The 17,512-nt window shown below is 45.6% G+C and overlaps 2 protein-coding genes across 3 annotated transcripts; one reads left to right on the plus strand and one right to left on the minus strand.

The window, feature by feature from the left end:
- Positions 1-1,271: 1,271 nt before the first annotated feature.
- LOC139371433 (sp1 transcription factor) lies at positions 1,272-12,849 on the plus strand. Of its 2 annotated transcripts, none has more exons than XM_071111847.1 (7): positions 1,272-1,441; positions 2,083-2,159; positions 3,060-4,151; positions 4,726-4,933; positions 7,396-7,537; positions 8,003-8,193; positions 10,325-12,849. In XM_071111847.1, exons 1-7 carry the CDS (start codon positions 1,435-1,437, stop codon positions 10,624-10,626), a joined length of 2,019 nt encoding a protein of 672 aa, XP_070967948.1. In that variant the 5' UTR covers positions 1,272-1,434; the 3' UTR covers positions 10,627-12,849. The 2 variants fall into 2 exon arrangements, with proteins under 2 accessions (XP_070967948.1, XP_070967949.1); XM_071111848.1 differs by having other exon boundaries at positions 1,439-1,530.
- Positions 12,850-13,092: 243 nt separating this feature from the next.
- LOC139369513 (cell division cycle-associated protein 7-like) lies at positions 13,093-16,331 on the minus strand. The gene is made up of 9 exons (XM_071108755.1): positions 16,323-16,331; positions 16,099-16,221; positions 15,495-15,812; positions 15,287-15,379; positions 14,909-15,064; positions 14,538-14,681; positions 14,258-14,407; positions 13,687-13,823; positions 13,093-13,310 (listed from the first exon to the last, which is right to left on the minus strand). The coding sequence occupies exons 1-9, from the start codon at positions 16,329-16,331 to the stop codon at positions 13,277-13,279; spliced, it is 1,164 nt and encodes a 387-aa protein (XP_070964856.1). The 3' UTR covers positions 13,093-13,276.
- Positions 16,332-17,512: the final 1,181 nt, after the last annotated feature.

The raw sequence follows: 17,512 nt of genomic DNA on the forward strand, positions 1-17,512 counted from the left end.
TCTGACTGGTGTTTGTGTTTTCATTATTTTGGCAGTTACCTGTATAATAACAACACTATTTTAAAAATCTTCAAACAAGATTGAAATATATTCTACTTGGGACCATGATCTTTCAAACGGTAGTCATATTTGTATTTATTATTTCATATTAAAATCAATTCCCTACAGTAGGGTTAGGCATAGATGCAGATGGGCTGTGATGGGATGACAGGTGTTCTGTTAATAAACTTGGGAGGTTGGTTCTACAAAGAAAACATATGGTCGTTAAAACCTATTTATAACCTAAATATTATTGTCAATATCCACTGTGAGGATGTGAAAAAAAGGCTACTAAAAACAGCGTCTATGTGCTTCTGAATATCTACAAGATGGGCTTGGAGAACAGTTGGGGATGTACCACTGAGCGATGGATTGGGGGTGGAGTGTGGACTGGAGGGAGTGATGGACTGGAGGGGGTGGTCCACTTCGATGGGAGGGCGGAGGGTGTGTGGCTGTCCAGCATTGGCAACTCCACACTCCATCCTAAGGGGACTGAAATGTTTACCCCGGCCACATGTGTTCCACGGACACCCCCTCACACGTAAAAACCCTCCCACCCACGACAAATCTCCTCCCAGCGCTATCAAAACGAGTCCCTCCACATTGAAGGGTCTCTCCACCCACCCCGGTCCCAGCCCTCCCCTTGCACGTTCCCAAGCCCACAATGTTCATCCAGGCAGGGAGTGGCCAGCGAAAAAGTTTAGCCCCATCTGTTGCTGAGCGATTTCTAAACCTCCCTCCTGTAATTTGCATTATGTTGTAAAGGATGTATGAAACATTGTATGATGTCTTTCGTTGTGAATGTGGTCTATTTTTGTTACTGTTGGGCTCGTCAACAACAATTTATTTAGGTCATGTTTGTCAATGGCGCCTTTTCCGCCAAAAAACACTAGTCAACGTAGCCGCTAAAAGGTACAACCTACCATTTGTTGACCCCACCCAAATACACGCCCATGACCACATCCCAATTGGTCAGCTCTTCCCATTTTAGAATAACTACAACTCTTGTTAGGTAGCGGTTAGTGTCACTCATACATGGGGTGCACTTGATTCAAGTTGCATGGTGTGGCATGCAGGCACTTCGGGAACAAGATTACAGTCGTTCCACAGGTTTTAAAAAAATATAATAATTTAAGCGCAAATATACAAGACGATGTAGCTCAGTTACTAAATCAAACACACTGCTCAACGTAGAAACCCCCCGGGAGGGAGGTCTAAGTTATGAAAGAAAACAGCATTTTCATTGGCCCACAACAACACAATTCGACATCTAATTGGATAAAAAAATAAATCTCCTCCTTTCTCCTTCGTAGCAGAATCAGCATGTTTGGTTGAAGAGCAAAAAGTTGATGTCAACCTGAAAGAAGCCCGAGAAACTCCTCCCGTCTCGAAATTATGAGTGGTAGGTGAACTTTTTTTTCTTCTCTCTTCTCCCCCCCTTTCAGAAGTAGCTACAGTAGTTTTGTAAAAGTCTATGAAGCTAACTAATAGGTAGGTGATTGTTTATGGAGTAGATACAGCTAGGCAAATCTGAAATTACAAGGTCTCAAACTCTTCAGCTCTAAATTTGATAACCATTTATTGAATCTTAGCTAACGTTAACGAGCTAATGGTTAGCCAGTCACTTAGGATGAAAAGTCGTATGAGCTAGATTAGCTAGCTTTGCTAACAACTAGTTAAGGTTGGAAAACAATTTTCAACTCTTCGAATATCATGTCATTAGCTAGTCAGGCAGCTAACGTTAGTTAGCTCTTGTGGTTGTGTAATTAAGACTCCACTAATCGTTCCCATGCTACGAGCTAGCTATTTAGCTACTTTCTTTAGCCAGTTAGCAGCTGTTTTGCGGTTGTTTTTTTGTTGTTGAAAAACTTACATAACTTAGTTTGCTAGTTCGTGGTATTAGCAGTGTTTTTATTTGCTCTAATGAAAGTATCATAGACGTGTCAGCTGTAATATCCTAGCTTGCTTTTGTTAAACTGGCAACTAATATCAGGTAGTTAGCTACTGTTAGCAGCTAATCCATTTGCAACGTTACATTTACAGACCAACAGGATGAAATGGCCGCGATGGTGGAAAGCGGTGGAGGCTTCCTTCAAAAGCGAAACACAAATACCGGACAAGTATGCTTGCCAGTCAAATAACATTACACATTCCCAGATAACGTGCATTCCTCAATGTATTCCTCTGATGTTTGCTAGAGACGTTACCCCCTTTCCTCCCCCCTCCTGACATGTAACGTTAACTAGCTAGAAAAGTAGCCAAGCATGAGACATTTTTATCTAGCTAGCTATAGATAAATGTGTAGCTTAACTGTGGTCAGTGGTGGGAATGGGTTTTGATCAGTGTTGTTGATTTCTCACAAGCACATGTCACCGGGGTGGGGATATAGGCAGTCGTAGAGGTGGATGATCCCACACGGGGAGTTCCTGCCAGCCCCGTACAGCAGCTCGCACAGCCCATTTTGGCTGGCGTCGGAGGGGGTGGCTTCGGCTGAGTGAGCTAGTTTATAGGGCAAGATAAAGGGGTGGGTTGGGGGAGGGGAAGTTTAGCCCGCCGCTGCTCTTTAAAAAAAAAATGTGATCCCACCCATTTGCCACTGGCGCTCCCCCATTTCCTCTCCCTTGGCTTGCCCTCTCACTCATGCCTGCTGCAGCACATACGCTGGAATGCTGTGTGTACTGTCACATTTCACTGTAGGTGTGATGTTAAAACCATGGCAAATGTGACAAGAATTTTACATTATGTTAATTATTGTTTGTCTTTCACTGGTTTAATTTGTTTTAATTGAACTCTTTCAGACTAGATTTGGTTTCTCTTATGAACACCTTGAAAAGCAGATCACATTGTTACATCAAACAGAACCCCTTTGGTAAAGTTTTGTGATGCTGTATCTTATTGATTAGATCCCCATTAGCTGTTGCACATGTAGGAGCTACTCTTCCTGTGAACAATGTGTTTAGTTTTGTATACTGTATACTAGTAGCTTCACAACAAAAATCCAACTTTGTTTTTTTTTGCAGGACTCCCAGCAGCCCTCTCCTTTAGCTCTGTTGGCAGCGACCTGTAGTAGAATCGACACCCCAGGCGAGAGTGACTCCGGCTCCGAACAACAGTTAGACCTAAGCCAAGCCCAGCTGACCCAGACAGCCAATGGGAGCTGGCAGATCATCCCTGTCAGTCTCGGTAGCTCCAGTGGTTCCAACACCATCACCACCGACTCCACTGGCATGGTCATGACCGCGGGCGACTCGGGGAAGAACAGGGGGCAACAGGTGTTGACGTCGGTCTCCAGTGGGCACCAGGGACAGCAGCAGTATGTGCTGTCCTCAGCTCCTTCTCTACAGGGCCAGCAGGTCCTCACCATGTCTGGGGGCCAGGTTGTGTCCATGCCCAACATCCATTACCAGGTGATCCCTCAGTTCCAGACGGTGGATGGCCAGCATCTACAGTTTGCCCAGGCAGGGGTGCAGCAGGACCCTAATGCAGCAGGGGCAGGACAGTTCCAGCTAGTCTCCTCGCCTAACGGGGGTCAGCAGCTGGTTAGAACAGGGAGTGGAGGAAATATCCTAACCATGCCCGCCGGGGTCCTCCAGCAAGCCATCCCCCTACAGAACCTAGGTCTGGGTAACAGTGTCCTGCAGAACAACCAGGGCCAGTTCCAGTTGGCTAATATGCCTGGTCTCCTAAATGGCAATATCACCCTCCTTCCGGTCAGTGCAGCAAGTGGGTCTGAAGGGGACGGAGGCTCTAACCAGCAGCTGATGCAGCAGGTAGTGTCAACCTCTGGCACGTACTACACCAACTCAACCACCACCACCACTCAGACAGGCACCTCGTATGGAGGCATGACACAGCAGACTCAGAGCACCAACGGCTTCCAGAACTCTGGTGGTGGGATCCCCATCCAGCCAGATAACAGAGATCAGCCGCAGCAGATCCTCATTCAACCCCAGCAGCTCATCCAAGGAGGGACCTCCCTGCAGACAATCTCAGCTGGGGGACAGGTGTTCGCGACCCCAACGCTTACCCAGGATGCCCTGCAGAACCTGCAAATTCAGACCCTCCCCAACACCTCTCCCATCCTGCTGAGGACCGTCGGGCTCAACGGACAGGTGAGCTAGAAGGAGTTATACTCAAGATTTTTCGGAATGTATTTGTTGATTAGTGCTGGCGCCCTAGTTACAGGCTCTGACTCGGTTATTATAAGATGATAACCAGTTCTCAGGTATAAACCCTTGGCCCTATAGCTTACATTTGTGATTTAGCACCTTTTCCCCCTTACTGTACCACCAACTAACTGAATGTTGCTCTGGCTGGTGTACCCCTGAAGTACCCCCTCATGCAGTTTACCATTAGGCCTATGGTCTCACGAGTCTTATCATAGTATCCCATGTGGATAGACTAGGTACCCCCCCCCCCTCGGGGGGAACCACTGACTTAGACACTCCTGTCTTTCTCCTAATGATCCAACGTAACAATGATCTCTGTGCAGATGATGTATGATGTTTTAATTTCTGAATAATTTGTGATGAAAGAAACCACTGATGCCAGAGAGAAAACAAAAGGGAAATGTAAACTCATCTCAGTCCAACAGAATGGAAAATATAACTTAAATGTGTCCGTTCCTAATCGATCAATACGGACTTCCCCGATCTGCTAATCAATTCCTCTACCTCATCCCTCCAGGTGAGCTGGCAGACCCTCCAGCTGCAGAGCCCAGCGGGGACCCAGATCACCCTGGCCCCCATGCAGGGTCTCTCTCAGCTGGGCCAGGCCCAGGGAGGTACCATGCAACTCCCTGGCCTGCACACCATCAACCTCAACACACTGCAGAACTCTGGTTTACAGATGCACCAGCTACAAGGAGTCCCCATCACCATCTCTAACACAGCTGGTACGTGTTCTGCTCAGGACTGAATTAACACTTATCCTATTGAATTTCAATTAGTCTTTTACTAACAGCCCATAGAAACGCATTCATAAATGAAACAAAAGACTGGTATAAATAAAGGTTTTGAAGTGTCTGTACTATGTCTAGGTCTGTACTATGTCTAGGAGATGTGAGAAAGCTCAAGAAATTATATGTATGTGTATATATATGTGTGTGTGTGTGTGTGTGTGTAACCCCTTATTTTTTGTGGGGATACAAAATGACCTCCATACTTCTGTTTTGTATGAGTCCTTCAGACGAGTCTCGTGACACTTGTGTAGGTCGTAGCGCAAGATGGAGAACGCCATCATGTTCGCGGGAGTCTCTTTTTCCATCGATTGGTCATAATAGTTTTCGAAGCCAACCCGTTCAGACGCGGAAGGCCGACCTAGACGGATAAGGTGGATTGAGACGCAGCCCATATCTTAAACTGACCGATTTTTACTGGAGGTTTAAATTTTTTTTTTAAAAAGTAATAATAATAATGTTACTTCGCTTGATGCACGGGTGGTCACAGTTGTAGACTTACCCATATCTGCACTTTAATTGTTGTAATCAGAAGGTTTTCATTCAGTTGGTTTTGAATTATTTGATGTCAACAAACAAATGTAGCTTGATGCCTGGAATGCAAAAGTAAGTGTTAAGTAAGCCAACTGGTTTGCCTTGTTCACGCTACATGGTGCTAGTATCTACATGGTGCTAGTATCTACATGGTGCTAGTATCTACATGGTGCTAGTATCTACATGGTGCTAGTATCTACATGGTGTTAGTATCTACATGGTGCTAGTATCTACATGGTGCTAGTATCTACATGGTGCTAGTATCTACATGGTGTGTGTTCAGAGTAACAGACGATTGGTGGGCATTGACTAAGCATTTCCTTTACTCCTCTGTGGGTCAGTGACAATCAGCTAGTAAGAGGTTTGTCTGGTCGGCTAGTAAGAGGTTTGTCTGGTCGGGCAGTCGGCTAGTAAGAGGTTTGTCTGGTCCGGCAGTCGGCTAGTCAGAGGTTTGTCTGGTCGGGCAGTCGGCTAGTCAGAGGTTTGTCTGGTCGGGCAGTCGGCTAGTCAGAGGTTTGTCTGGTCGGGCAGTCGGCTAGTAAGAGGTTTGTCTGGTCGGGCAGTCGGCTAGTCAGAGGTTTGTCTGGTCGGGCAGTCGGCTAGTAAGAGGTTTGTCTGGTCGGGCAGTCGGCTAGTCAGAGGTTTGTCTGGTCGGGCAGTCGGCTAGTAAGAGGTTTGCCTGGTCGGCTAGTAAGAGGTTTGTCTGGTCGGGCAGTCGGCTAGTTGTCTGGTCCTGGTCGGGGTCGTAAGAGGTTTGCCTGGTCAGTCGGCTAGTAAGAGGTTTGTCTGGTCGGGCAGTCGGCTAGTAAGAGGTTTGTCTGGTCCGGGTCAGTCGGCTAGTCAGAGGTTTGTGGTCGGCAGTGGTCGGGCAGTAGTCAGAGGTTTGTCTGGTCGGGCAGTAGTAAGAGGTTTGTCTGGTCGGGCTAGTCGGCTAGTAAGAGGTTTGTCTGGTCGGGCAGTCGGCTAGTCAGAGGTTTGTCTGGTCGGGCAGTCGGCTAGTCAGAGGTTTGTCTGGTCTGGTTTGCGGTCGGGCAGTCGGCTAGTAAGAGGTTTGTCTGGTCGGGCAGTCGGCTAGTCAGAGGTTTGCCTGGTCGGCTAGTAAGAGGTTTGCCTGGTCGGCTAGTAAGAGGTTTGCCTGGTCGGCTAGTAAGAGGTTTGCCTGGTCGGCTAGTAAGAGGTTTGCCTGGTCGGCTAGTAAGAGGTTTGCCTGGTCGGCTAGTAAGAGGTTTGCCTGGTCGGCTAGTAAGAGGTTTGCCTGGTCGGCTAGTAAGAGGTTTGTCTGGTCAGGCAGTCAGTTGGAGTAGATGAGGGGGTGTAACCACCCCACCCACCCTGTCAGTGTCTTATCCGGGCCCCCACAGACAGACACACGTTATGTGGGCGTGTCCAAGTTTGCCCTGTTCCTACCAGCATTTACATTTTATGCCTTGGCTATAGTTTTTCTGTCCTGAAATTAGACATGAAATTCAACATGGATTTCCCCAATGCCTCAACCTGACCATACCGGTTGGACCTGTAATTTTATTTGGCTAGGATAATAAGATGTTTAAACTGGTTTAGTCTCCACAGTACAATGACAGAATAATAATCACCTGCTATTGTATTTGGTCTGTTGATTGTCATGAGGTTCTCTTTATGCTAAGCAGTTCTCTGCACCCGCTAGAACATCTGCTAAACTGTGTATGTGACCAATAAATGTTGATTTTACTTGAAGGTGATTTTGTATCTGTAATGCCCAATGGCTCTAGATACACACCTAAACCAATTGATTCGTCGCAGTAAGCTTTCATGAACGGGAAGGCCAATGATGTTTGTAAACACTGAATATACTGTAACGGCTGACGTCCCTGTTTATTCCTCCACAGGAGACCAGGGTTTGCAGGCAGGCGGAGACAGTTTGGATGACGGCACAGTCATGGAGGAGGGAGACACGTCCCCTCAGCCTCAGAACCGCCGGACACGAAGGGAAGCCTGCACCTGTCCCTTCTGCAAGGACGGAGAGGCGAGGTACACAACATCTGAGTCTGTCAACACTAAGAACTGGGTCAAATGTTGGTTTTTTTTTATCACCTGAAAGCCTTTCTCTTGATTTTTACGATGATGTAGCCATGAACCAGGTTGTTTATGTGGTTTATAACCAGGTTTCAGGAAGAATCACTGACGCTATTGCTTATGACTCGTATGCAGAAACTTCTGTCTTGATCCTATTGGTCACAACGTAACAATGACCTCTGCAGATCAGATTTTAAGTTAGGAGTAATCCTGATGAATAAAAAATGCTGATGCCAGAGAAAGGGGGGGGGGGGATAATAACAATGCAAGCTAATCGGAGAGAACAGTTGAAGTATATTTGAGTGGCATGATATGCGAAGACTGGGGGGCAATATTTCTGAAACTGCAGAAAAAGGTTGGTGGCACACATCAAATAGCCTAACAGCAAAATTACTGTCAATTCCCCCTTTTCCTGTTCAGAGATCCCAATAAGAAGAAGCAGCATATCTGTCACATGCCAGGTTGTGGGAAGGTGTACGGTAAGACATCTCACCTGAGAGCTCACCTTCGCTGGCACACTGGAGAACGACCCTTCGTCTGCGGCTGGTCCTTCTGTGGGAAGAAATTCACTCGCTCGGACGAACTGCAACGCCACAAGAGGACACACACAGGTGAGACGGCCAAGCCGATTTTTAAATGACATCTTTATTGATACGTTATAACAGAGACGATGGTTGGTTGTTTAGCGACAAAACCGATGCGCGCAACTATGGCGCAAAACAGACTGGGTCGGCAACATGTAAACTATATATTTAATCTCCAATGTTTATTGAAAACATAAATCAAGTTGCACAATGAGCACTTTTCTCTCTAATACGTTGTTACAGTTGTTGGCTAGCTAGCTAATGTTAGCGGTGATGTCAAACAGAACGCCTCATAACAAGACGTGGTATCGAGAACAAGGTCAAACTAGCTGAATTCGGTCACTCGGGATTCCCCATATGGCAGTTTCTTGTCATTGTTGCTCGCTATCTGACCATCCAGAATCACAGCACATGGCCTTCTGCCCCATTTGAAGAACCCGTATCGGGGCCTCCCGGGTGGCGCAGTGGTTAAGGGCGCTGTACTGCAGCGCCAGCTGTGCCATCAGAGTCCTGGGTTCGCGCCCAGGCTCTGTCGTAACCGGCCGCGACCGGGAGGTCCGTGGGGCGACGCACAATTGGCCTAGCGTCGCCCGGGTTAGGGAGGGCTTGGTCGGTAGGGGTGTCCTTGTCTCATCGCGCACCAGCGACTCCTGTGGCGGGCTGGGCGCAGTGTATGCTAGCCAAGGTGGCCAGGTGCACGGTGTTTCCTCCGACACATTGGTGCGGCTGGCTTCCGGGTTGGATGTGCGCTGTGTTAAAGAAGCAGCGGCTTGGTTGGTTGTGTATCGGAGGACGCATGACTTTCAACCTTCGTCTCTCCCGAGCCCGTACGGGAGTTGTAGCGATGAGACAAGATAGTAGCTACTACAACAATTGGATACTACGAAATTGGGGAGAAAAAGGGGTAAAATTCAAAAAAAAAAAAAAGAAGAGCCCATATCATTTTTGTGACGTTGTCAGCTAACCCGTCTATGGAAGTTGTCAATTTAGCTCTCCCCGTACCCAGCCTCACCACACAGAGCTGGAGGTGGTGTTGTGAATGTCCCCGTACCCAGCCTCACCACACAGAGCTGGAGGTGGTGTTGTGAATGTCCCCGTACCCAGCCTCACCACACAGAGCTGGAGGTGGTGTTGTGAATGTCCCCGTACCCAGCCTCACCACACAGAGCTGGAGGTGGTGTTGTGAATGTCCCCGTACCCAGCCTCACCACACAGAGCTGGAGGTGGTGTTGTGAATGTCCCCGTACCCAGCCTCACCACACAAACAGAGATGTAGGTGGTGTTGTGAATGTCCCCGTACCCAGCCTCACCACACAGACAGAGCTGGAGGTGGTGTTGTGAATGTCCCCGTACCCAGCCTCACCACACAGACAGAGCTGGAGGTGGTGTTGTGAATGTCCCCGTACCCAGCCTCACCACACAAGACTGGTTTGGATATATCCCTGACCAATCTGGCTTTCATTTTCACCCCATTCTGAGACCGAGTTTGAAACAGCCCCTCTAGTCATTTTAAAGCTGCAATATGTCACTTTTGTGCGACCAATTTCACATAGCGCAGATCTACAACTCACTATTCTATTTCTATGCTTCCTGTTTTTGTATCTTTTCACTTTCGGTTTTGTACACCAGCTTCAAACAGCTGAAAAATATATTTTTAGTTGTGGAAAATATTTTTCAGAGAGGTTTAGATGATCAACTGATTCTCTACATTATACTTGTTTGTTTTTTGTCACACAAACTGAAATTAGGCTCGCTAACCAGGAAATAATGGAGTGACATCTACATAGTGCATCTCCATTGTTGTTGCCTGTCACTGCTGACCTTGTGATGACTGGACGAGGAACAACTCTGGGCCCTAATTACAGCCTCTGACTAGGTTATTATATGGTGATAACCAGGTCTCGGGAATAACCTTTGACCCTATTGCGTAATGATTTACAGTTTCAGTCATTTACAGACACTTCTGTCTTTCTCCTATTGGTCCCAACATAACACTGACCTCTGTGCAGATTTAGGTATGTTTTTATTTTTAAATTTCTGAATAATCATCATGAAAGAAACCACTGATGCCAGACATTTTGTTCTGTTTTGAAGGAGACATTTCTCCAGGTTTACAAGAATAATCACTACTAACCTGTGACCTCTTCATGCCGTCTAGGTGAGAAGAAGTTCACGTGTACGGAGTGTCCAAAGCGATTCATGCGCAGCGACCACCTCTCCAAACACCTCAAGACCCACCTCAACAAGAAAGGAACCACCGGTGGCGCTGTGACCTCCGATAACTCCGCCCCTCAGTCGGGTGGAGGCGGAGCCACAGATGCCGGGGGTGTGGTCAATGACCAACACGCCCTCATTGCCATGGAGACACTGTCGCCCGAGGGCATCGCCCGATTGGCCAGCAGCGGCATCAACGTGATGCAGGTGGCTGACCTGCACTCCATCAACAGTAATGGATATTGATTACTGATTGGTTGATTGGATGTGGGGATCAGGACGGTAGTGGAGCAACGGACATTGATCTATAAGGGCTATATGTGTCTAGATTATATACAGTAAAACTAAGGGCTAATAATAGGAAGGGAGGGGAGAGCTCTGTTTAGACATTTTTGAGAGCTGAGACAGGATCCAGGGAGTCCCTTCAGATACACTGCTATGGCGTATTTCCATGACCTTACCCATTTCATTGGCTGTGAGTCGGGTGGAGAGCAGTCTAGATGTTAGTTACCTAGATCTGATCGATAATGGAAGGGAATGAATGGTACTACTACAGTGGTTGTCCTAGTAACACATTCACGAAGGCGGCTTCTCTGGAACTCAATACAAATCCATCACTTCCAATCTCTATCTGTACATAACGCAGAAACGCACTACTGCTGCTCAGCCCCCCCCCCCCCCATGGCTAGGAGCCACCCCCTCTCTCAGGTCTCTTCTTGTCCAACCCCCCCCCCTCTCTGTCTGGGCATAGTACAGTATACACCAGGGGTAACTTCAGTACTCCACTGTACGAGCTGGTTGAGTGGGTTGGGCCTTCGCCTGGTCTCTCACACCTTCTCTTGTCTAGCCCGGTATCACCGTTGGTTTCTCATTGGAGGCCAGTGTGGATGGGGGAGGGGCTCGTCGTTATTTGGTCACTAGTGACTTCTGGGGCCTGTTCAGGAGGATGTAACGTTACACACAACGTTCAGATGGTAACATATGGTGTAGAAGGGAAACGGCTCTTGTTTTTTTTTTCTATTTGTATCTGCAGCGTTTGGCATGTTTCATGTCCCTGAATCCAGCCCAGACCCAGGAGCATTAATCAGCACACACACACACAATCACCTACATGGGGCCCTGGTCAAAAGTAGCGTACTAAACAGGGACACAAATCTAAAATCGTCATGAAATATCTCCTTGTTTTTTGCCTTTTTATATAGGTACACATTCAAGCCATCATGCTTTGATGCGTTTATCATAGCAACAAAACAAAAAAAGAGAATTTGGGATAAGTCTTTGTATGTACATATGTTTTTTTTTTTTCTTTCTCTCTCGTGTAAAGCTACGGAAATTCTTAGCATAGGAAGGATCAACTGAACTTTATATGGTTGCAAGAGATTGCCTTTCTGTTGTGAGTCTCTCATACACAATCAATCTTAAACTTCTATTCTAAACTTTTATATAAATGTAGATTTTGTTTAAACTTTTTCAAAGTGTTGTGTCTATAGAATGAACTATGTATGTATTCAATACAGTCCAGTCCCAGTACATATGATTTACTTCTCTGGTATATTTGTCAATTTGCTTCATACTCCAAGTTCTTTCTCTGATGCATTTGGATATCAAATTCTTCCTTGACTACTTTAACCCTGTTTTTTTTTTTTAAGTCTTATTTCCAAATAATGCAAAAAATAATAATTTCAGCTAAAACCAAAAATCCATATTGTTTTAAGAGAACTGTGGAATGGAAAGTTTTGTCATCAGTTCTAGGCAGTCGATATAACCTGGCTCTGGTATTACAGCTTCGGTTTCTGTATTAGGGTTGTTAAAGACAGGTAACATTCCTAGGTTAATGAAATCTTGTAAGGATTTCCTGCTTATGCAATCCCTTTTCCAGGAATTTAACTTTTCTGGAAAACCACATTTATTACAACCCTACTTCTGTAACAGCATTGGCCTGCATGTTTTGGAAGAAAGTACACTTGATTTATTATTACGTAAGAACAGCATCATTAGGTTGTCTCAAACAGAAAGCCAGGGTCGATCAAACGTTAAGATTGACCTCGTCACTATTTTAATCCAGTCAGTTTCAGTAATGGTGTCAGTCACAGATGTATTGCAGAAGACTGACTAGCTGGGGTTCTAAATGTGCATCAAATGGCACCCTATTCCCTATGTAGTACTATGGGCCCTGGTCAATAGTAGTGCACTAAAGGGAGTAGGGTGCCATTTTGGATACACATTTGAAGAGGGTTAAGTACTTAACTCCGTATTGACTTGATGTCCACTTCGAGCTTGATCAACTACAAGTTGTGGGGAAATGTATTTGAATGCATCGTTTCAGTATTTGATTTGTACTCCTATCCTTGCAATTTAGTTTTCAGACAAGTGCCCTTAATGTTTTTATTTCATTTAAAAAGGGAGGTTTTTTTTTGAATGTTATTACTACAAATGCCAACAGCTGGATTAAAAATTATGAATACAAAATGTGTGATCTGTTCTTTTAGATGTATGATCCTGTTGACTTGAGTTGGTCGAGCATGGCGCTTGCAACGCCAGGATTGTGGGTTTGATGCCCGCTGGGGCCAACCATGCACATGTGACTAAATTTCTTTGGATAAGTGTCTGCTAATTGGCGTCTTCGTGTCCACCCCTTTAGCATCTGAGTTGACTGGTGTTGTGACTAGTCCTTAGTAAAGTGAACGACTAAACTCAGACACCGTCAAATCATTTATTTGAAAAAAATCTGATTAAAATCAACATTCATATCAAAAACAGCAGTAGAAACCATGTTAGAGCTATAGAACATAAACCTCATCTGGATAGGTGCCAAACTTCTGTATTCCCGGACCAGTGATTTGCAACTGCTCCCCCTGGTGGTCAGATAAGGACATTGAGGCTCCCATTCAGATCCTCAGTCCTCCCCATTTGTCAGTTTGCTGTGAAGACTAGAAAAAAATACAATGTCATAATTGCAATACGAGGGAAGAAAACCCCTTGCTATTCAAAACTACAAGTGGCTGTGCCCTAAAGTAGAGTATAAGAGGATGAATATGTATGGGGCCATATGTATGAAACTGATCCTAGATCACCACTCGGAGGCTAGATGCACATGGCCCGACCTGAGGTAAGAGTGGACAGAAGCCCTGGTATTTTTTTTTTAAAACAATTTTTTATTTACAATGACAGCCTGACGCTGGGCCAATTTTGCACTGGCCGGTTGTGATACAGCCCGGGATCAAACCCCGGGTCTGTAGTGACACCTCATGCTGCGCCACTCAGGATCCTGAGCCAGAGAGAGTAAGGGTTCGGGGTAGAGCTGACCTGCTGAGGTAAGAGTGGACATCAGAGAAGCCTTGGAACTGAGCCAGAGGGAACAGGATTCCAGTTGGGCAGCGTCCGTCTCTGGCACGGCAGAAACTGCAGTTACATATGCCTCGACACGGTGGACACCGCCAGTCCTGCAGCAGGGGACAACAAGAATAGTTACATGAAAAATAAATACATTCTAACTTCAAGACTTTCATAACCTCCTAGAGAGTGTCTAAATTACTCATATACCCAATGCACCTGCATTAGGCTCTTGACAGAGTTTTTGCAAGCAGCTAGGCTCTAAAGGTCATGTTAATTAATTCACATGCTACCATGTGGATAGTTAATGTAGCCATGAACGCTGTAGGCTACTACCCACTGAACTACTTTCTACGAGCAGGGAGACTAAAGACTCAAAAATATTGATGAATCATTAGTGCTTTTTTTTTCCCCCACAACAGCTGAACCAAGCCAGGCCACATCAGGCGTTAACTGTGCTGGCCTGGTTATGCAGCTGTGAGAAAATAAAATATCAGAGCCAGCACAGTAAGATTTTGGTTGACATGAAAAGTGGAGTTCCTACCGGGTCGAGCAGGGCTTTCCTGACGTCCTCTCCGTATCGGTTCCTCAGACACGGGCCACAGAACTGTCCCACTATACCACGACACTCCTCACTACGGCAACACGTTTTGGTGTCGGTAGTCTTTTGGCGACACTGGTGACATGTTGAGCCCTGAGAATCAGACAGACGTCAAATCAACAAGAGACCGCAAAAATACATTTTTGATGCAAATTGGTCAACAAAATTGTACTGTATCGTGCACAAGACAATACCCCTTCGACTTTGGTGAGACCTAACTTACTGTGGCTCTGTTGTACACCTTCTCTGTCGTGTGGTCTGCCACCAGCAGTAGCACATCCTCAGTGATCTCCTCCACAGGTCTTATGCTGTGAGGTTTGGCCTGTTTGGGACGCGGAGCACGCCTCTGCCTCGGATCACCACGTACCTGGAACAGAAAGCGGACAGCTCGTTGATAAATCTATTACCAGAACAAATCTCTATACATCACAAGCTACATTTCATACTATGTGAATCTAGAGGTTATTTTACCGTACTGGGGACACACAAAGCTGAACTTAACCAAGAAATACTGAGCTAGCTTGGTTACGGCATCCATCCTCGGTGCAGCACAGTTTGGGTCGGTATGATCGCGTCAAAAGGGTATTTGTTAACCTCCAATAGTTCCTCCTCCAGACTGAGCTCCAGCGCTCTCTCCTCCTGGTGGGCCTCCAAGCTCTCAGCTCCCCCCATGGAGCGGGTCCGTCTCTGGGAGGATCTGTTAGGGCTCGTCCTGGACTTCCCTACTGCGCCCTTGGAGCGGGGCGCTCGCTGCGGGGGAAATAGGAAGAGATCAAGGAGCAATGAAGCTGCACTAGCCAATAGAAAAGCTGAAGAAACCTGCGCTGGCCAATAGAAAAGGTGTTGAAAGTTGAACAGCATCTATCCCACCCAATCTCCCTCACTCCACTGCATTCAATGCATACGCTCTAGGGACTTGAATATATTGAACATGCCCATCCATGGTGAGCAATAAACATGGAATCAACTCACAGAGCCTTTCTCCTTTTTAAGATGGCCTTCTTTGTGACTCTTCAGCAGGGCAGCTCCTGGCATCTTATGCAGGTCTGCTATCAACTGAGCCAACTGCAGGAGTCGGAGTTAAAACAAGGCATACACAGCATTAGTTGTACAGATAAACGTGACATTTGATTGTCATCTCTCGGGAGTGTGTGGTAATTTTACCAAAAGGCACGTTTACCATAGCTTTGTTAGCCTTGACGTTCTGGGCCCTCTTGGCCAGAAAAGATCCAGACTGTGCTAGATCAGCCTCAGAATCAGAACCTGACTGTTGTTTAACAGGCTGTGTTCCGTCGGTCACCAGCTTCTCTTCAACTTCAAATCTGACTGTTCCCTTCTCAGCCTTCATCTTCCTCTCCTCTTCTTCTTCTTCACTGGAGTGAGGAGTTGGTGTGGCTAGTTTACGGGGGCGCAGTACCACCCGTAATGTGAAGCGATAGGGTACAGGCTGTTTTATGGGGCTGCCTTTGAGATCCACTGGATTGCCACTGTCTGAACTCTGGTGGAAAGACAGGTAGATAGATGAAGAAAAAACAGTTGACAACCAAAATCTACCTGAATATTATCACGTTTTTGACAACCATATAGAACCACTGAATGAGAACGAGGTCCATACAAATCTGATTCCCTCCAAACAGTACATTTTGAAATTAGGCCTATTATTAAAGTAACTTGCTGTGGGTATAAATTAGGATTTTTCAAGACCCGATTAAATAGCATAAACTCAATGACTGGATAATTTGTAAACAGGTGCAAAATAAATGCACAAAACACTTATATCAAACCTCGTGATCACATAGATCACTTTCACAGTCGGAAAACCCATAGAACGTTCTGTCATTTTCCGAATCCTCTGTGAAAATCTCGGCGAGTTTATTGGAGAGCAAAGACAATCCCAAAACACCAGTCTAGAAGAAGTGGAAGAGAAAACAATTCAAAAGATCGACTAGTTCAGTTAAACATTGTAACTAGAATCAATTTAGAGCAAAAGAAGACGAAACAAAGTTACATTGTCCATTTGGTCAATTGCGTTTGATTTCTTGTCAAATGCGGCACTGAGGATCTTGGCTGTGTATTGATCCGCCTAGCAAGGTAGCCTATCCAATTATTCAAATTAATCTTAATCAGGGTCGTGTTTATTAGGCACCAAACGGAAGAAAACGAACTGAAACAGAGAGGAACTACCTAGCATCCAATAAAAATACGTTAATGTTTGTTTTCCGTTGCTAAATATTTTCCGTTGCTTGCTTTTAATGAACATGACCTAATATTCATTCCACATGTTGAAATCACTGGGAACGCGGATATATCCGACGTCCGAGCGTTCCGGACAACTGGGAACTCGGGGAGAAAAAACGAGCTCCGAGACCGTATTTAGTTTATGTCAGGGACCATAAACTAGATATCGTTCCTTTAACATATCATATTGATGATGATTTGGAATGGGACAATTTTACTCTAACCTACTTATTTTCAACAGTACAGTCAAAAATATATTTATAACTAACCCAAGATAGTTAATCTGTGTCGTTTTCAGTGGGAGAAAATGAAGCATAGTGGGCAGAACAGGGCAGAGCCAAGCACGAGCTAGCGAGATCCTATTGGCACGTTGTAACATTTATTTGCATATTTCCGTTAGGGAACGCCTCCTCTGTGAAGTGCGCGTGTGCAGAATCTCATTTAGACGTTGTACTCCTTCTGAACAGCGCCCTTTTTTCTTTTTTTTTCTTCTTTTAAAAAAAAACTTTGTCAAAGAGTCAAATCTGTAAAATATAGTGCACTGTGTTCGTAACAGATTCTAGTTTTTGGAACAGAAAAATGTATTGAGATCAGATGTTTCATCAATGAGAAAATTAGAAGAATGTCGGCCCAGTTTCAGCCAGTTCCATCCTCTCCCACTACCCGCGACTGGACTTCCTCTCACCACCATATTTGGGGGGTGAGAAAACGTTCTAAACGGATGCTTCGACTTTATAGCTCCTGTGACGTATCTGAGTTACCCCTTCTGTCTGTGGACGGTTGACAGAGATGAGGTAAGGGGGGCAGGGGATGTCTATGAGGGGGCATACAGGAGGAGAAGGAAACGTGCCACATCGATAAATGTACTTACACTAACAAATTAAATACATTTATGTCAAACTATTTAAGATTGTGTGTAATTAGATACAATGAAATGTAACACAGTATATCGCACATACT

This window comes from Oncorhynchus clarkii, chromosome 17 (genome assembly GCF_045791955.1).
Source record: "Oncorhynchus clarkii lewisi isolate Uvic-CL-2024 chromosome 17, UVic_Ocla_1.0, whole genome shotgun sequence".
NCBI classification, from domain to species: domain Eukaryota; kingdom Metazoa; phylum Chordata; class Actinopteri; order Salmoniformes; family Salmonidae; genus Oncorhynchus; species Oncorhynchus clarkii.